Below are 18,412 nucleotides of genomic sequence, written 5' to 3' on the forward strand. Positions count from 1 at the left end.
AGCGGCATCTTGCAGGTTTTCCTGGCATTTTCTGTCCTCTACCAGTCTCTTCCCTGAGGCCTTGAGACTCGCAACCTTGTTTTTAGGAAGCTCTTTGGCAGTCAGCTTCCCTGATAAAATTTAGCAGTAGTTTCTTCCCACATACAGCATCCACCCACTCCTGGTTAACTGAGGCTTTCCTCAGCTTTTTGTCCCCTAGATGTTGGTAATGGAGTAGTTAATCGGTTCCCTTTTCCCCTTCAGTGCTTGACAGCTACTGTCTTGGATTTTTTTCCACAAATGCAGCAGCCTTATTCTTCACTTAGAACATCTCCTTTTTGTCAGTATGAGCAACTGGTGGAAGTAAATACACACCAAAATAGGTTAAAGTACCCTTGTACTTTAGGTGGTCGTCCTAATAGTCAAAACTCTTTCTGAGACTTAACCACTTTACTGGAGAGATCCTTACCTGGGATTCCTCCATAGGATGTTCTCGTATTGCAGTTGCATTTCACTGGCACCAAGCAGATGCTACTGAAATGGTAGCCAGGAGACTCCAGACCATGGGGAGAATTTGCCTGAAAGCTAGGCATTAAGCTGAGCTGCTTCTCATAAAGCAAAGAGATGGGCAGCACTTGGACTATAGACTCAAGATGTTGACTTGACCTGTGTGCACTGGGAACACCCTTACTCTTCCTAGCATGTAAAACATGCATGGCATGGAAGGTATCTGGAGGAAGAAGTACTACACTGATTTCTGCTCCCTCCTCCCCCACCCCCAATACTGCAGATATAGACACCATTTACTTTCCCATTTGGTAAAAAAATTTTGTTTTATTATCTCTAAATGGATCACTTGTGTTTGTAGACACAATCTTGTTTGTGTATGAAACCTCTAGTATAGAAGGAAACTGAGCAGTCACTGTGACTAGTGGATTTTCATTATAATAATGGTTATACTTACATTACTGTCATGAGTGCTACTTGTGTTATAATGATAGAATTGAATCGTTTTTAAAAACAGGCTTTAGGCTGTAAAAGGCTTACAGGGCTTTTTTTTTGAGCAATAGTTATAAAACCATGTAACTGGTACCTGTCTTCCTACAAATTATGCTGTTTCTTGCCCAAGTGGGTAACTAAATATAGTAATTCATATCAAAATATAGTTTTCTGTATTGGTGGTTGCAATGTATTTACCCATTACCAGCACAAAACTATGGGGAATGTAAACTAGACAGACAGTATTTTTATCAAAGGCTTTCCAGAATACTGAATGAACACATTCAATATTAATCCATGTTTTTTGTCTAAAATACTAAGTTTGCAATGAGATTAGTCTTTCTAGATCAGTTTTTTTGATTAATGGCAAGTGGTAGGTAAGAAGGTGCATTCTTATGCTCACCTTCATCTTAAGATGGGTGTTGGAGTCAAGTGCTGGAGTTTTCGTTAAATGATAAAACCTAAAGTAGTTTAGAGAAAGGTTAACCTGTTTATCTGTTTTAATAATTACACTTGTAGAAAGAGACACTGTTAAAACCAAGTTACTTCTTTGCTGAAGAGGGCTTTCAGGTATAAGTTGAAGGCATGCTTTTAGCTGAGCTGTAGTTCAGCTTCTAAAGCTTGTTCGTGTTTGTTTAGATATCACTCCTCTTAGAATTATTGTAAGTTGGATAAAGCATTACTGTAGTAGAACTAGGAAAGAAAAAATGGTTTATAAACAAAAGTGCAAAATTGGAAAGGAGCATTCATTTTATGTGTAGCTTTCAAATCATTACCCTTGTCATCTGAAAATAAAATTTCTCTGCACAGAAAATCTTTGCTAATCCTTGAAGTGTTCAACTGTTGTTCTGGGGGTTTTGGTGTGGCATTGTTTTTTTCTAACCATGTAAAGACTGTACGGTGTTCATAATGCTGGCTTTCTAGTGTATATGAGTGGTTATGCAGGGGAGTCCTGCCAAATCTTTCTGGGTTGTTATAAAGCCCTACTTCCCTGGAAATCGCTGTTAGCTTGGCTGAGTCAGCAGAAAGAGCTGATGGTCAGCCACTCAGCGCTTGTTGTCATCTTGTGCCTTAGCACGAGTCCGTGTCAGCCACCGGATCAAGTCTTGAATGGGAGATGGAGTAGCTGAGGTAGATACGCATCCTCATCTGCTGCCTTGCTGGAAGGGGAGGAGCCACTGGCTGGGGAAGCAACTCCTTGTCTTTGGCAGTGACTGCCTGAGGACTCCGCCAACTTCTTCTGCCTGTTCTTCATCGGTGTAAGCAAGCGGCACGTATAGTGCATAGTCTGCGTGTGCTAAAGAATGTCTACAGCAAAGCGCTGCTTATATCAATTACTATTTATTTGAACTAAAAGCTTCACTTTAAAGCAGATTAGGTAATACTTGTCTTACATGTTTGTACAAGCTGTCATAAAGAAAACTACCATGATGCATTTATAATTTTCAAGTGAAAGAAAAATAAAATGCTCTTATTTTCTGAAGTGAGAAGCTTTTGCAATATGGTAAAAATAAAGGTTGCACTGAGTAGTATAAAAATCTATGTTGCTTCATTCTTTCACAATGAAGGATCTTCCGCAGCTTGTAAGTTCCAGAATCTGTGCAAGTAGCGCTAGATCAAAATTAATTCAGAAACAAAACAAATTAGGACTTATTACTAGTTGCTTTTGGTAGCTCTTAGTCACTTTTAGGGCTGATTTTTAATATTGTATGCTATAACGGTTCAGAAATGCATTTCACAATTCCTGGTACCTTTCAAGTAGAGGGGACCATAGCAAATTCAATATTGAAAATTAATGATACTCTTTCCCCTGCGTGCCTGTGTGCACACACACATACTTTTTGAGAAAGTTTTTCCTATGTAGGCTTTCCTAAAAATGCTGTTCCAGAAATACTTAATCTGCTCCTGTCTAGATCACTTCAGAAAAAGGAGAAAATCCATTTCAATGTTGAAAGTTGCTAAATACAAGTTGATAGCTACATAGGTGATCCAGCAATAGACTTTTTAACTCTCTTGTTTATTGAAAGGTAGGTGTAGGTTAGCAACCAATTACTTTGCTTATGTATTTTGAAGGAACTGTTGCTTATGAGCTAGCTTGATGAATTACCTGTTCAGTTGTTACATTTTTATAATGCATGAAGTGGGTAACTGGTTTTAAACATGCCAGCTTTCTGGAACTACCCCTGTGAACTACAAGCACAGGTTCTCATTACGGCATGCTGTGAGAAGGAGGTCCCTCTGTAGGATACCTTGGAACTAGGGCAGCTGAGTGGGGAGATGCTGACTGGGCGTTTCACAACCTGGATTAAAAGGAATATGTGCTGGCCATAAAGAAAGACTGAATATGGGTAACTAATTCTGGGTTTCTGGGGAGCGGAAACTGTGATCTGACATCTGTAGTGCTAGGCATGCTCTTATGCTTTGGACAGTTGCAAAGATCTCTGCTTCAAATTTTCTGGATGTTTACCTTGACTATTTTGTCTCTGGTTAATTAAATCTCACTCTCTCTCCCTCTGACTTTGCCACTTAAAATAAAGCTTCCCTTTACATGTTTTTGGATTACTGTAACCTTGAATAATCTTAAAATAACTTTGAATAGAAAAAAATTATTTGTTTTAAAAATTCCCTCCCCAAAATGAGCTGTCCTATGTATAGTACTAACTCTGAGGCTGAGGTCGAATAGAACCCTACAGTTAAAGTGGTTCGAACACTTACAGTTACTTTCATCTGACCTTAAAAACTTTCTCAGTTCTATTTGCTTTCATGTAAAATTCTCTTTCTGTTCCTACGGTTTGACAGTTTTCCTACAGAAGAATTATTTTCTCCTCCTCTAGTTCTCCAACTTACTATTTTGGTATCCACAGATTGTGACATGATTTGTATCCCCCTCTGCATTGGGAAGTGATTTGGTAGAACAGAATGCCTGCAGTTTTCTGGCTGTGGGTAGTATTTTTTTATTTACTGCATGTGTGTTATTAAAGATTCCTGCAAATTTTTAGTATATATTCAAATTTTTGCCAAACTAAGTTTTCTTTTAATAAACTGAGTAAACTTGGTTTTATTTTAATAAGCTTTCATGCTCTAGCCTGTACATGGTAGGTTGTCTATCTTGCTTCAGGTGTCATGGCTCACTTATTTTCCCATTTCATAACGACCCAGTTCCCAGATTAAAAAGATTCCTTGACTTGCAGAATTTCAGTGTAGGAGAATAAGGACTGTGATAAATACTCCCTTCTTGATTACTCAATTCATTGAATATTCATGTGTCTCTATTATGATACGTTGTTTCCTTATGCTCTTCTTGCAAGATGCTGCCCTGAAGATGTCAGAGAAGTCTTAGCACTTTTATTATACAGGAATTGTACTCTGTGTTGGCATCTTAGTTTTTTATGATCTGGGTTTGCATCTGTATTTTTTGATCAAGGGAGAGTTTGAAACTTGAAATTACTTTTGTGTGTAATGCAATTCACAAAGGCTGATGCTATCTTTCTGGGGCGTTTGCATTTACAATATGACAGTTGTGGTTGTTTCTAGTGAATACAATTTGAGTTGGTTTTTTTCTTAGGTGAAGGAGGATTTTGTACACACGACATTGAAAAATCTTCTTGTGGTCAACAGAAAGAATTATTCATCCAGGCTTATTAAGATATGTTTGTTCTGTAAATTATAAACAGTAGCAACTTGTGAGGAGCTTTATTTATTTTTCTTCAGATAGTTCTGGGCCTTGGACTTCACAGTTGGATGCCACATAGTAACATACGTTTTTTTCACTAATTGTATTATTAGTTACTCTGGATTGGGCTAGTGGCTAGATAGGGACACAGAGATCTGCGATTACTTAGTGTATTAGATGGTCAGCAGTACGGGTTCTTTAACTATGATGAACCAGCTCTCTCTGATTTAATAAATTAGTGTTTAAATAAAATACAAAACTTGAATGAAGTCTGCTGAGGTTGGACCCCTATTCTAGAGGAGGCACACCTAGACCTGCCCGTTACTGTGATTTATGTTCTCACTAAGCAATGTGGTTTTACTGCTAATGGCTTGTCCCACTGCCCTTACGTATTTCAGAGCTCTGCTCATGCCAAGTACAGTTGTGCCAGTGCTAAGAAATGTACTTTTTCTAATCTGATCTAGGGGAGAGATTGAAATGGGAAAGTGGGCTGCCAGTCATCCTTGAAATAACTTTCAGTAACCAGTTATAAACTGCTGATAATGCCTTTACTAGATATATGCAGTGGGTGGAAAGGCTAGATATTAGAGGGGCCTTGAGCTTTCCTCTGATGTTCTCACTCAAATACAAGCTGTTTCAATGAAGACTTTAACTTCATCTGCTAGGGAAGTGGTTAGTGTACTAAAACAGTGTTCAAATGCATTGCTTTCTCAAGTATTTCCTATTAGCATCTTTAATGAGGCACTCTAATGTCCCCTTAGGTTGACTGTTATTACTAAAAACTGCGGTGTTAACTCTAACAACAGAAAAGGACTCTACAAGAGTATGAAAAGGCTTAATTTTTGTTTAAGTTGCGCTGTATAATTAAAATATGTTGTGGAGTTGTCTGTAGAATAGAGGTGGCTGGTTGTTGACACATGTCCTGTATGTGTGTTTGAAAGCTAATGGTCTTTTAAATATCCTTTGCAGGTAAAATGTATCCATTTTCTCAATGACAGGCATTTTTCTCTGCACAAACTAATTAAATTGATTCTTCTTAGATTGACAGTAAAGAATATAAAATTATTGTGGAACTTGTCACTTCTTTCAAAAAGTTAACCAGCGCGTTGCCCTTGTCCTCTTGAATATTACCACTGAGATGTGAGCAGTGTTCTAAAATTGTGGGTTGGGAAGAATGCTATTCTTGTCAGAAATAAAATAAAAACCTTAGAGTATAATCTGTGGGAACACAACTGAAAGAAAATACTCAATGAAAGTCTCTTTGCCTGTGTAATCTGATGTACTTCTGGGATCAATAGTGTTTCAAGGCACTAAATTTAGATTGCATGTCCAATATCCAAGATGTCAGAAGTTTATCAGATTTCCTGCAAGGTTGCTGGAAAAAGACATTAGCCTGCTGTTTAGTTATAGCTTGGCAAGTTTCCCCTGTCCACTTTAGAATTTACTATTTAATTAAAAAACAAACAAATAACAAACAAACCTTGAATTCATATTCAAACTTTCTCGTAGCATAACAACCTCTGTTAAGCTTTTTATTAATATTTAATTCCTGATTTTCTTTGCCATAAACTTGCTGTTTCATCAGGTTGCCTCCACAAATTCTCCATCTGTGGAATCCCTTGCCAAAGCTTCTCGGAATCCTTACAAGTAGTACAAACCGCTATGGGCAGCTTCTTAATGAAGCAAACTTTTGAAGTTGGTGGCATTAAATTCTAACATTTTAATGATAATTTGCTCTTACAAGTTCATTCTAAGATATGTGAAAAAACAAAACTACCACCTTAGTTAAGTATCTCAGTACAGCTTTCTATGTTAGTGAAGAATGCCTCATTCCCATGAGTATTCTCCTAAAAGGAGGTGTTTTAGTAACTGCTGTTTCTGCCCCTTTATTTGGAACTCCTAACAATACAAATGTCTGTAATAAGCTGTGACTGTTGGCTCAGTTGCTGTACTCTGAAATAGGATCAGGGCTATCTCTGCTTTTTGTTTCTTGTGATTATTTCATATCCTGATTTTAGTTTCCAACTGGACAGTCTGGAGTCCCATGGCAGTTCAAGCCAGTCTCCATTATTAGTCTCTCCATTTTAGACTGGATATAAGGAAAAAATTTTTTACTATGAGGGGGTGAAACACTGGCACAGGTTGCCCAGAGAGGTGGCAGATGCTCCATCCCTGGAAACATTCAAGGTCAGGTTGGATGGGGCTCTGAGCAACCTGATCTAGTTGAAGATGTCCCTGCTCACTGCAGGGGGGTTGGACTAGCTGACCTCTAAAGGTCCCTTCCAACCCAAACCATTTTATGATTATCATGTGTAGTCCTGTCTATGGGCCAGTACAGGCTTTTGATCTCATCATCAGCTCTATAAGGGAGCCGAGTGGTACAAACCCCTCAATGGGCAGGTGGATATCCTTTTAGCTGGTTGTATTCCCTGATTTACCTGGTGTTGACACAAAGGGTCAGCATGAGCTGGAGGGAAGAACCATGAGGCAAAGAGACACCAACTCCAGGATGTGCCTCCTTAGCACTTCTGGTTAACCATCTCTTTATTCCTAGGCATGAAAGGCCGATTGGGTTGTGTGAGCTTTTTTTAAAGTTACCCAATTCCTGTCACCTATCTCTTGTGTTTATGAACCTTTTGGGTAGTAACCTAAACAGCAACAGGAATCCTTCCCGATGTTTTTGTTGCTCCTGATGCTGATTATTGGCTGACGCCACTGAAATGACTGTCACTTACATCCCCACTACCTTGGAGTTTTTTCTTTTATGCAAGGAGTAAAAGTGCATCTCATTCAATACCATGTCTCCAGCTTTTGTTGCTCATCTGTTTGCGTGACACACCTTCCCTCATGTCTGCTAGACACATGATAGGAGCTGTAGTGCAAGCCCTGGTCTTTACAAGATGCGTTTATATCCATCTGATCCTGCAAAAAAGTCTTTAAAATTATTCCATCTCCCTAGTATTTAGTCCCAAAAACTTTTATAAACAAGAACTTGGATTCTTTCTTTAGTCCTTTTGTTTTGCTACCTTAATTTCATTTCTTCAAATATATTTTAAATTCTCCTAATTATCATAGGAGTTATCCTTCATGACCATTTTATCCCTCCTGTCAGTAGGTTTGTTGACTTAATTCCTGAATTTCTTAATGAATTCTTTTAATGCTTACATGTTGATACTGAAAATACCTTTCTGGATGGTAATGTGATTCTAAGATGCCTTTTCACACCTGCTTTCTATTGATTGTCTTAAAATTGAGCTGTGCACTGGCTTGCCTCTGCTTTCCAATGGTAAGTCTGCAGATTATAGTAGCAGCTCTAGTAATTATTCTCTTAAGTGACCTTAGCAGTGAAAAAACGTACGATGATTTCAGTCCAACGTGCCATCTAATGCTTCCCGTATAATAATTAGATGCATCTTGTGGTCTAAATTTAAGGAACCTTTTATTATATTTTTTTTCTGAACTATATTCTTTAATGAGGGCAGAAGGTTAATGCCTTGGCTACTGAAGTGGATGAAGATTGGTCTTGCCTGCTCTCTCTCCTCAGATTTCATAGCTGTGATGCACAATGTAGAGCTTAAACTTTCTCTGACAGATTTCCAGTTAATTATTTTCATTTTCTTTTCCTCACATCTTGTCACTTATCAGCTTTATTAGTTAGGCAGTAACATAGTTGCCTGCAGCAAGAATCTTTTATTTGGTGTGAGCCATTTAACAGGGAGGGCATATTAGAATAAGTCATCTAAGTGTAAATGAAAGCATTCTCATATGAAAGATTAAGACGATTACATTGCAGCCATGTTTATTTTGCTAGGAAAGCTGTTCTTTGTTTTCAAAAATCTTTAATACCTGTCTATTAAAATAACTACATAATGAATACTGGTTATGTATTTTAGAGATTTTTATAGTTGATTAACATTTAGTGCCTTGCTTCCAACTATGCCTTTTCACAAGAATGTACCCTCCTGTGATCTAGTGTTTCTTAAATTAAAATTAGAGGAGGAAAATCTGTAGAACATTGATGCATTCTAAGGCAATTGAAAGCAAAGCTGTGATGTAAATAACATTATAGAATCTAACAGATTATTTCCTTAAAGTGGTCTGATTTTTCTTCCTTAATTTAATCTGTTTCAGAATAGCCTTTTTTACTCCAAGTGATTTTTTTAGGAAGAACTTTGGTTTTGTGTGTGAATGCTTGCTGGATGGCAGCCAGGCAAACTGGAGAGGCTTTCCTAATTGCCTCCTCCCATTTCCTGAAACCTCCTGCCGCACTCTGTTTCAAGCTCAGAGAACAAAGCATATGTTTTGATATCTACATGATAACTGGAAATACAGAACATGAATTCATCTTCTGAACTGAGGTTTTTGTTTGGATGATTTAACTTAGAGGTTTTGGGAAACCTAGCAGAGGAAGTAAGGTCTAATCACAAAGCCAAAAAGGCTGGTTTTGACAGCAATGTTGTGAAAAGTCTCTGGGTGGGAAAGTTGACATGCAAGTCTCAGAATCACAGAATTGTTTTGGTGGGAGATCCACGTGTGGAGATGGTCAAGACCTAACTGAGCATGGTCCTGGGCAGCCTGCTTTAGCTGACCCTGCTTGAGCAGGGCTTGGACTAGATGATTTCCAAATGTCGCTGTCAATCTAAACAATTCTGTGTGATTTTGAACTAATACTGTAACTCCTTAGATTTTCCTAGGAAGTCATGTGCTGTTCATTGCAGGTTTGATAATAAATAACTTCAACTATTGTAATAATGCTAGCTGAATAGCTAGTATCATTGGCTAGATTGTGACAGGACTGTTGAGGTGTGCAAGCTTCCTTTTCCACTGCTAATTCCTGTAGTCATTAGCTTTGTGGCAAGAATAGAGCAGAAACAGTAAACCTGCTGTCATCGTGGCTCTTCTTCGAGACACTTGACGGACACGTTTTAACCTTCACACTACCGTTAGGTTACAGCAGTAGGCTTTGGTTTCACCTGGAAGTGGTAAGTGTTGCATTGGCCAGGGCTAATGGTGGTAGTAGCAGTGTCCCAGGACTGATAATGTGCGCTGAGTGTTGGCAATAGCCGTTGGTCTGGTCAATGGTGTGGCTCTGCTTTTTGGATGCATGAGAAGCAGATTTGGCTGGCATGTTTTGAACAAGATTTCTTTGCAGATACTGTGTAACAGCAGCCTTCGTTAAGAGTTGAATGGGGGAAAAAGTAACTTTTACAGAGCATATATTAGTTTTGGTTGTGAACATCTAAAAGCTTTCTAGTGAAATCCATGTAAAGGTGTGCCATCGTTATGTTTCAAATTAGCTTCGCTAGATGATTATCTATTTCAGAGATACCCTTCTTGGGTGTATATGTTATTTTTCTAAAGCTATTAATGGTATCTCTGTTTGCAGGGCATGGGGGAGGATGAATGCAAGGCACTGACTTTCAGTAGCTTCCCTTGAAAGATGGAAACACGGCTATATTTTTCTTCTCTGTATTTATTGCAAGACCCTGTTCTGTTTCTATACCTGCTGGCAGCTTGTTGCAGGACTTGGTATCTCATTTCATTCCTGCTGCTCTGCATTCAATATTCTCTCATTTCCATGTTACTCTTGCAAACAGCAAGGAAGGTGCTTTATGGGCCAAATCAAATGATAAAATAGCCACTGGCAACCACAGGGTTTTTTTTCTTTTTTTTCTTTTTCTTTCCATCTTGGAAGTACCATGGCTTGTTAGTGATCATTGGTCTTAATAGAGTAGCAGAGAGAAAAAAACCTGAAAATACCCTCAAAAATACCCTCCAGAGATACCAAGCGTCTGGTCCACCTAGTCACAAATTCCCAAACCTGGTGATTATTAGAAGCTTGTTTAGGATGTAGCAGGGGAATTACTCCATGCTTCTTTTGCTGCTGAGCCTTTCCTACGCTTCTGCTGCCTGTTGCTGGCAGAGACCAGGACGTGGGGCTTTGGCCCTGGCCCCGCAGAGCTGGACGTCCTGCCGGGCTGGCCCTGACAGTGAGAAGATGGCCAGGCTGCAGTGGGGGACGGAGCATGAGCGTGTGAGGTGCCATGCCTGAGGCAGAGGGGCGGTCAGGGGAGCGGGAAGGCCTGGCCTGCCCAGACCAGGGTTGCTGCAGAGCCAGGGACCTTCCTCTCTGCTCCGGCATGAGCTGCTGCCCTGCGCGGGCCCTCGGTGGCTTTTGTTTCCAGAAAGCAGACATGCTTCTATGCTTTCCCATAAAGGCTTTTCCCTTACATGCACACTATGTACATTGCTTTAATTGTCATTAGTTCAAACAATGATGTGAAAGTTGTGAGAGAAATACCTGTAATGGTGGACTGCATTTTGAGAATTTGCTTCTCTGTCAAACACACAAAGGGCTATTTGAATGCTCTTTTCCATGGTGCGTTCTGGTTGGCTTTGAAAAATGGTTGAATAAATTTTTAATGTTTTGAGGTTTTTTTTTATTCTCCTGACATTTTTATGTGTGTGTTTTTTTTATTCAGTGTGGGCTGCTCAGTCAATAGGAGGAGGTGGCATTGGTGCATCCTGGGATGCTCTGCCAGGAACTGGGTTATCATGCTGAGAAGCTGCTGTGAGCGTTTACCTATTGTAACAAAAGATCTTCTGATGCCATTTTATTATTAAACAATCTATATTCCTTGCTCGAGCTTTTGGAGGCTCCCAGCAGTTCTGTCAGGCTAACTTTGTTGCTAAAGATGACTTTGTGCTCTTAGTTTGGTGAGTCAGCCAGGCAGCAGGGTGCTGGCCAAAGCCTCTGCCATTTTGTGATGAAGCCTTTCTGCTGTGCATAAGCTGGAAACCGTAGCTGTGCTTCAGGAACCTCCTGCATGCCTTTAGGTGACTCCCTTTCTTGCTGGGGGTATGGCACTAGCCCATGCTGGTGTGGGGCTGTCGGTGTGGACGTGGTGGAGCTGCCCCAGTCTGGAAGATGTGATGTCCCTGCTGCTGCTTGGTTGTGCTCACTCTGCTCAAGTTATATCTCAGCTGGCTTCAGTCGAAATGTGTTTTTGTGTGTGTGCCACCAATGTACTTTCAGTTTTAATTACAAAAAAAATTTGCATTGGTTTTCACTGTTGGTTTGCCTAAGGGAATAGGGATACACATTTTCTTCAAATGAGAGCATGAATTTCTCAGTGGATTTGGACCACCAAAGCATGTACTGCATCCAGCTCTGCTCTTTATATGCCATTGAACTCCTGTTTTGAAGGTTTGTGTGTGTGCATGCACGCACGGTCCTGTATGTGTTCCACTTGGCACTTCTATTTTTTGCACAAATGGCTCATTTAGAGCCATTGCATAATTTATAGGAAATACTAGCAGTGTTAAGACAGAATAAAAGGCACCTGTACTTTAGCTTCAGTCCTTGCTTCCTTGTGGTGGTAGAGTTTTTTGCACTGTATATGGAATACTTTTAAACCAAGGCAAGAATCAAGAAAGATAAGAAACAATACATTCTATATAACAATAATGAAATTATACCGTAATAATAATACTAATGCATTTTCTTGGAGGTGGATACTGTGCTAAAGTTCTCTTTAAAGTCACTTATGTTTACTTGGATTGTAGCATCTCTTTGTTTCAAAACTATTAATATATTTATGCTCTTCATTTAATCTTAGTATACATGCAACATGAATTGAAGTGAGTTATTCCTTGTATCATTATATCAAACCTTGAACTTGCAATACAGCTGTTAGCAACCAGTGTGTGTACCTGTTTGCTCTGGGTATTCTTCTAGAGTTCATTAGGTGTATTTTCTTTCATTTCATCTTTTGGAACCTGGAAATAATTTTTTTCCAGCTTGTTCCATTTAAATGGTATAATATTTTATGATGAAAAAGGAATGTGGTATCTCTTTCAATTCTATAACTGTAATTTAATTTATTCTTGTAGGTGTAGCATCTATGACTGTGCCAGTGTACATCGCAGAGGTTGCTCCACCACACCTAAGAGGCAGATTAGTCACCATTAACACTCTGTTCATCACCGGAGGGCAGTTTTTTGCAAGCATCGTCGATGGAATCTTCAGCTACCTCGCAAAGGATGGATGGAGGTTTGCGAGTCTTCCTTGCTAAAAGCAAAACTGGCGTCGTTGTGATTTGGTTGACAGCTATTATAATTCCTGTTGGTAAAATAGAGTTTATGTATAGAGTGATAAAACCGTATACTGAAATGGAATTTTAATTATTAAACTCTTGCTAAATAAGATCCATACGGCTTTCACTTAGGCTTAATATTCACAGTATACTTAGTTTTTCTGACTTTACTAAACTTGAAAATGGATGAGCAATAAATATGCGTCAACAGGCTTGAATGATTTGTCATGATGTTTATGAAAGGAGCTTGCCTTTTGCATTTAGAATAATACATGCTGATTTTTCAAAAGGCAAATTTCCAGCAAGTATGATGCTGTATGCACAAAATAGATATGTATTTTGAATATTCTTAATCTAAGCAGTAATAATCCAATTGAAATTGAAGTGAAGGATATTGTAGCATAACTTTATAGTTAAGTTTAGTCTTTAGAATAATACAGATGTCTTTTACTCTACTTTCTGGATATTATTTTCTTCCTGTAGGCATCATTAGATGTTTCTGGACTGCAGCCTTATACCTACCTTCTTTATGGCGGTCTGTCATTTGAGAGACATGAGAAATTTCAGTGGCTCAGTGTTTTACTTGCAGTGCTACTTGAAAAAAATAATTAACAGAAATGTGTAGGAGGAATAACTTACGCGTTCCAGCTTCTGGAAACTTGTGCTTAATTAGGTGTGCTTTTCTCTTGAAACAGTTTGGGAAAGGGGAGCATGTTGTAGGGCCTTTGATTTCTGTTGCTGCAGCCTGGAATAATTTTCCTACTTGAAAATCCTAATTTGAAGGATCATCCCCCCACCCAATAACTTTCAACATAAATGTTATTGAGTTCTCTTGCTTCTGATGGAGCTGGATAGGGATTTCTAGGTGCACTGATGTTTGAGGTTTAAGTGAGGAACAATTAATTTGGGACTTGGTACATAGAAGAACTTGGAAGGTGATCTTTTTATAGTATGTAAAGAAATATGCATTAGAACAAAAAGCTAATGTTTTCTTCTTAATCTATGGTTCAGTTTGTGTATGTCTGAAGATTCAAGAAGTTTGAGGTTTTTACTTCTTGTCCATGTGATTGTTTCCTTTGCCTCTCTTGTAAAAAGATGTCACATTTTGACCTTAAGAAAAGTCACTTCATGCTGATCTAGTTTTGTTTAAGTTTCAGCTCTGCCTTACGCTTTCTGAAAATGCATTAGCTACTTTAGCTCAAGTGAAAATAGCATTTCACATTTTTACGTGAAGCTTTTGATGACCTTTTCATTTTAATGCAGCTGCATTCTCTGGCAGACTCTATGTCCACTAACAGAGAATGGAGAAAGAGCATTCACTGAAAGAAAAACTTAGTTCTATAGTATTGCTAATGCTTTTCTGCAGTTAAGGAAATGTGCTCAATTTTGAGAAAAGGATTGACAAGTACAGTTGTATTTAAATGATTAATAAGGGAAAAATGTCACTCCAGTTTGTTACACACAAGTTACCATCTTTTTGATATGTATAATTCAGGCCTTTTAATCTATCTGAACTGGAGAAAATTAAAAGTAAGATCCAGAATCTGAGGGTTGAGTAAGACTAGGAGGTTGGGTGTTTGATCTGAGCTGTGTGAGACTTTTGAAAATCTCCAACTATGGTCGTTTCCACTTCTCAAGACAACTTGTTCAGATGTTCAGGCACTCTTACTGTGAAGAATTGTTTTCCCTTATCTTTGATCTGAGCTTTCCTTGTTGCAACTTTTGACTATTGACTCTTGTCCTTTCACAGCATACATCTGAGAAGAGTCCGTCTCCATCTTCACTATGAGCTCTCTTTAAGTTGTGAAAGATGCAATTAGATCTCTTCATCATCTCTTTTCTGGGCAGTTCTCTCAGCCTCTTCTTTTATGTCATACACCCCAGTTGCATGACTGTCATAGTGATCTATTGCTATTCCTGGTTTGTAGCTTGCCCTCATCTTGGTGGTCCCAGTCTTCCAGATTCAGCACAGTGTGTTGAATAGTGAGGAGTAATTGTTTCTTGCCTGCTGGCTCATGCTGGATAGTTTTTGCTAATGCAGTAATACTATGTTTTACGTACAGGCCAAGTACTGTTTGCTGGATTGAGTGGAGCGAAGTGAAGTGAAACTGTTGATGATGCATTGGGCAGAAACTGAGGTCATGGTAGTGATGAGGGACCCAAAGATTCTCAGCTGTGATGCTGGAGCTGTTAACTGGGGGCTGTGTACTTGGCTGTGCTCAGCTAGTTTACTGCAACCTAAGACTGAGCCGGGAACAGTACAGATGGTCTGTCACCTGGAAAGAATGACCAGCAAACACATGGGGAGAAATCACAGATGTTCGCTCCTGAGTCATCACATATAAGAAGGAAAATTACGGCAATTATTGTAGTTCTTAGTGACTGAATGGCTACGTATTGGATTGCTACAAAAAACAATACAGAACTTTACTTTTCTCAGCTCTGCTTGTTCTTGGTATTGCTGGCTATTAAATTAAAAATAAACTGAAGAAAACAAATATTTAACATGACTCTTATGTCAGGTTAGCTTTATAAACCCTGCTAATGCCATCTTAATAGTATTGCAGCAGTATGTCTGAGAAGGAGAAATGTTACAGCAGGCTTATTAAATTCCATGCTGGATTTTTTCAGGTCTGCTAGACATCTGGCTTCAAATGCAAAGTCTTGTACTCTGTGTAGGAAGGAACTATATTAGATTTCTGAAAGCTGGCTTACTGCATGAAATGTCTAAAATTGCCTGTTTTTACTCTAAATTGGTTATATCAAAGTTGCTTGATCTGGAAATTGCAACAACTCTTGAACTTGCAATGGATGTTGCTCTTACCTGAAGATTTTCCTTCTCGCCTCTTCCTTGTACTCAACTTTGTCCAGAAACATGTTGATTGGAAACTGACTTTAGTGAGTGAGTACTTTCTGTATATTTCTTTATCTTGCCTGTGATAAACAATCCAGTAGAGTCCAACTGGTAGCCTTAACAGGCTGGATCGAGCTTTCAGGAGTGTCAATTGATTTTGTCTCCAAAGATGATTGCAGGTACCCAGTTGTTTAGTTCTGGAGGTTCTGCTGTGTTTAAGGGACTGAAGGGCTTTGGAGGAGCAGAAATTAGGTTATATGAGTGTAAAGGACTAAATCTGTTTATTAAGATCCTTTTGCTTGCAGTTTGACAGAATACAGCAATTGTGTATTTAATCTCTATGGTTTTGTTCCTTTCTTCCTTTGAAATAGAAAAGGCTTTCTGAATACCACTCTAATGCAGATATTGAATATACAGTTTGGTGAGCTTCGATGGTGTATGTGTAAAGGTGATTCTGTATACAGCTACCAAAAAGTTTGTGGAGAGGGAAGAGCATAGGAAGAAATAAGGACATTAATGAATGAGAATGAAAACATAAGGAATGAAAACATTAGTGAATTAGTAATACAGGTTAGATATGTTGGCTAAAAACCACACAGCTAATAATTCTTCCACAAACTTTGTGTTTTGAATTTATGTTCTTCCCATCTGCTTTTCTTTCTTTTTTAACTAATGATTCTTAAAGTGTTAGAAAATAAGAGACTTGCTCACAAATTTTGTTCTAGACCAAGATTTACTTGTACGAGCTTTGGAAATTTTTGCTGCTTTTAGGAAGAACTTGAAGGCTTAGCTTGGGGATAGGGAGACTGGCCTGCACGCACATTGTCCCAGGATGGCCATCCTCTTTGCATTACCTTTTGGGTGTTCTTTTCCCCATTCTCCAGTTTCCTGCCCTGTGGCATTGCTCATGTTTTTCCTTGTTAAATCTACAGATGCCTGTGAGAAAGTATTTTTCCATTTTCATCCAAAATGCATTTGAACTTGACGAATACCTTTGGTTCATTGCCCTGAAACAAGGTTTCTGTTAATGGTTGTGCTCTCTTTCCTACTCTATTATCAGTCTTGTTTCATAGCATGCTTTATAAAAGCTTCCAGGTGAGAGACTGCTGAATCAGGTGTGTCAAGGCATGCATCCTGGGGTATGAAGAGAGGAGCTGGAAGAGAGATTAGCAAATCTCCTTAATCTCTTGACTGATGTCATGGTGTGAACCTGTTATTGAGTACAGACTACCTCAGTATTCATCCTGAGGGCTAGTTTCTGGAGGTGTGGTAATGATTATAACCACTGATGTGAAACCTACGATAGCTGCAATAATGTAAGGGCGATGCCAGCACCGTTTAAAAGTCTTTAATGGAGGTGAAAAAAATCTCAGTGAAGTGCAAATGGGAAAAGGTCAGATTTAAAAACAGAGCAAAATTATACATTGTTCTGCAATTCTTGTTATTCTTAATAGATTTTTACTGAAAGAATATAAAAATGTGAAGCGTATAGACCAGAACCACCAATGAAAGTTGGTGTTTGCTTGTCTTCCACAGTCTTTTCCCCCCACTTTATCTGGGGCGAATCATGGTATCTGTGGGTGTTGTCACATGTGTCAGTGCTGATGCCTGGAAGCATAACTCTCCAGCCAGTGGTAATTCTCTGTTGAGCAGAGAACTAGCCTTAATGCTAGATATAGTAGCCCCCTCGGGCATCTAAAATGCAGTTTTGATTTAAAACCTAACATTGCAGCTGGCTGAAGATTTAAGAGCAGACTGTCTAAAAGCTCTGGGGTAAATTGCCATGCTGGTGAAGTGAACTTTTTTCAGTGTTTCACCTTGTAGTCAGAAACTTTCAACAATAGAACAGGTATCTCCTTACACAAGAGGTGTATTCCTTGGTCACCTGTGTCTGTGTATGCATATTACTGACCAAATTAGCATTTTTCATTGGCTGGTTTTGGGTTTATTTTTTTAATATGTCTGTAAAACAGCAGGATTTCGGTCTCATTTTTGCTGTCAGCAGTACCCATTTGCTCTCTGTGCCTTTGCTTTCTCTTTCAGTTAGTTACTTTCTTGTTTCTTTGCTGAAGGGATTATCGGTTTCCAAACTAATGGAATGTTTCAGGGTTTTTGTTTAGTCTGACTTAGTGTCCTCGGGACCAGTGGCTGTAGGGCCAGTTGTGGCAGAATAGGCAACATGTCCTTGAGACTTCCTGGAGTTGAAAGCGAGGGTCCCGTTTTCTAAAATACTTGCAGAATATGATTATTGCCTGCTTAACTTCTGGTGATAAAGAATACAAGGGGGGGGGAGGGTTTGATTTGTAAATGACAGCTTGAGTAGCTGTAGCTGAGTCTTCTCATAGCATGTTTTTGTAGGCAAATATTAGATATTTCTTTATTATTTCCAGGTACATGCTGGGCCTGTCAGCTGTTCCAGCAGTTATACAGTTTCTTGGATTCCTGTTTCTTCCTGAAAGTCCCCGCTGGCTCATTCAGAAAGGCCAGACTCAGCGAGCACGGAGAATTCTGTCTCAAATGCGTGGCAACCAGGCAATCGATGAGGAGTATGACAGTATCAAAAACAACATTGAAGAAGAAGAAAATGAAGTTGGAGCAGGTATGCTGAATTCTTGTTGGCCTCTCTGCCTATCAATGTGGAGATAAAGATGAGAAGAAATGTTGAAGTCATAGCCTGTGGGAACTTGATGTTTTGCTTTTTCTTGTCTGTTTTGCTATTTTAAATATTTCCTATACTGGTAGCTTCAAAAATGAACAGACGCTTGTATGATCCTACCCTTTTAAATTAGTTTCCAGTTTCTCAAGTGAGGA

General features: G+C 39.0%; 1 protein-coding gene across 1 annotated transcript in view; it reads left to right on the forward strand.

The window, feature by feature from the left end:
* The window catches only part of SLC2A13 (solute carrier family 2 member 13), a 164,182-nt gene that overhangs the window by 17,207 nt on the left and 128,563 nt on the right, over positions 1-18,412 (forward strand). The window contains exons 2-3 of the mRNA XM_064445363.1: positions 12,545-12,704; positions 17,992-18,200. Coding sequence (XP_064301433.1) covers positions 12,545-12,704; positions 17,992-18,200 — 369 coding nt within the window. The remainder of the gene's footprint in view (positions 1-12,544; positions 12,705-17,991; positions 18,201-18,412) is intronic.

The sequence above is a fragment of the Phalacrocorax carbo genome, chromosome 1 (assembly GCF_963921805.1).
Source record: "Phalacrocorax carbo chromosome 1, bPhaCar2.1, whole genome shotgun sequence".
NCBI lineage: Eukaryota > Metazoa > Chordata > Aves > Suliformes > Phalacrocoracidae > Phalacrocorax > Phalacrocorax carbo.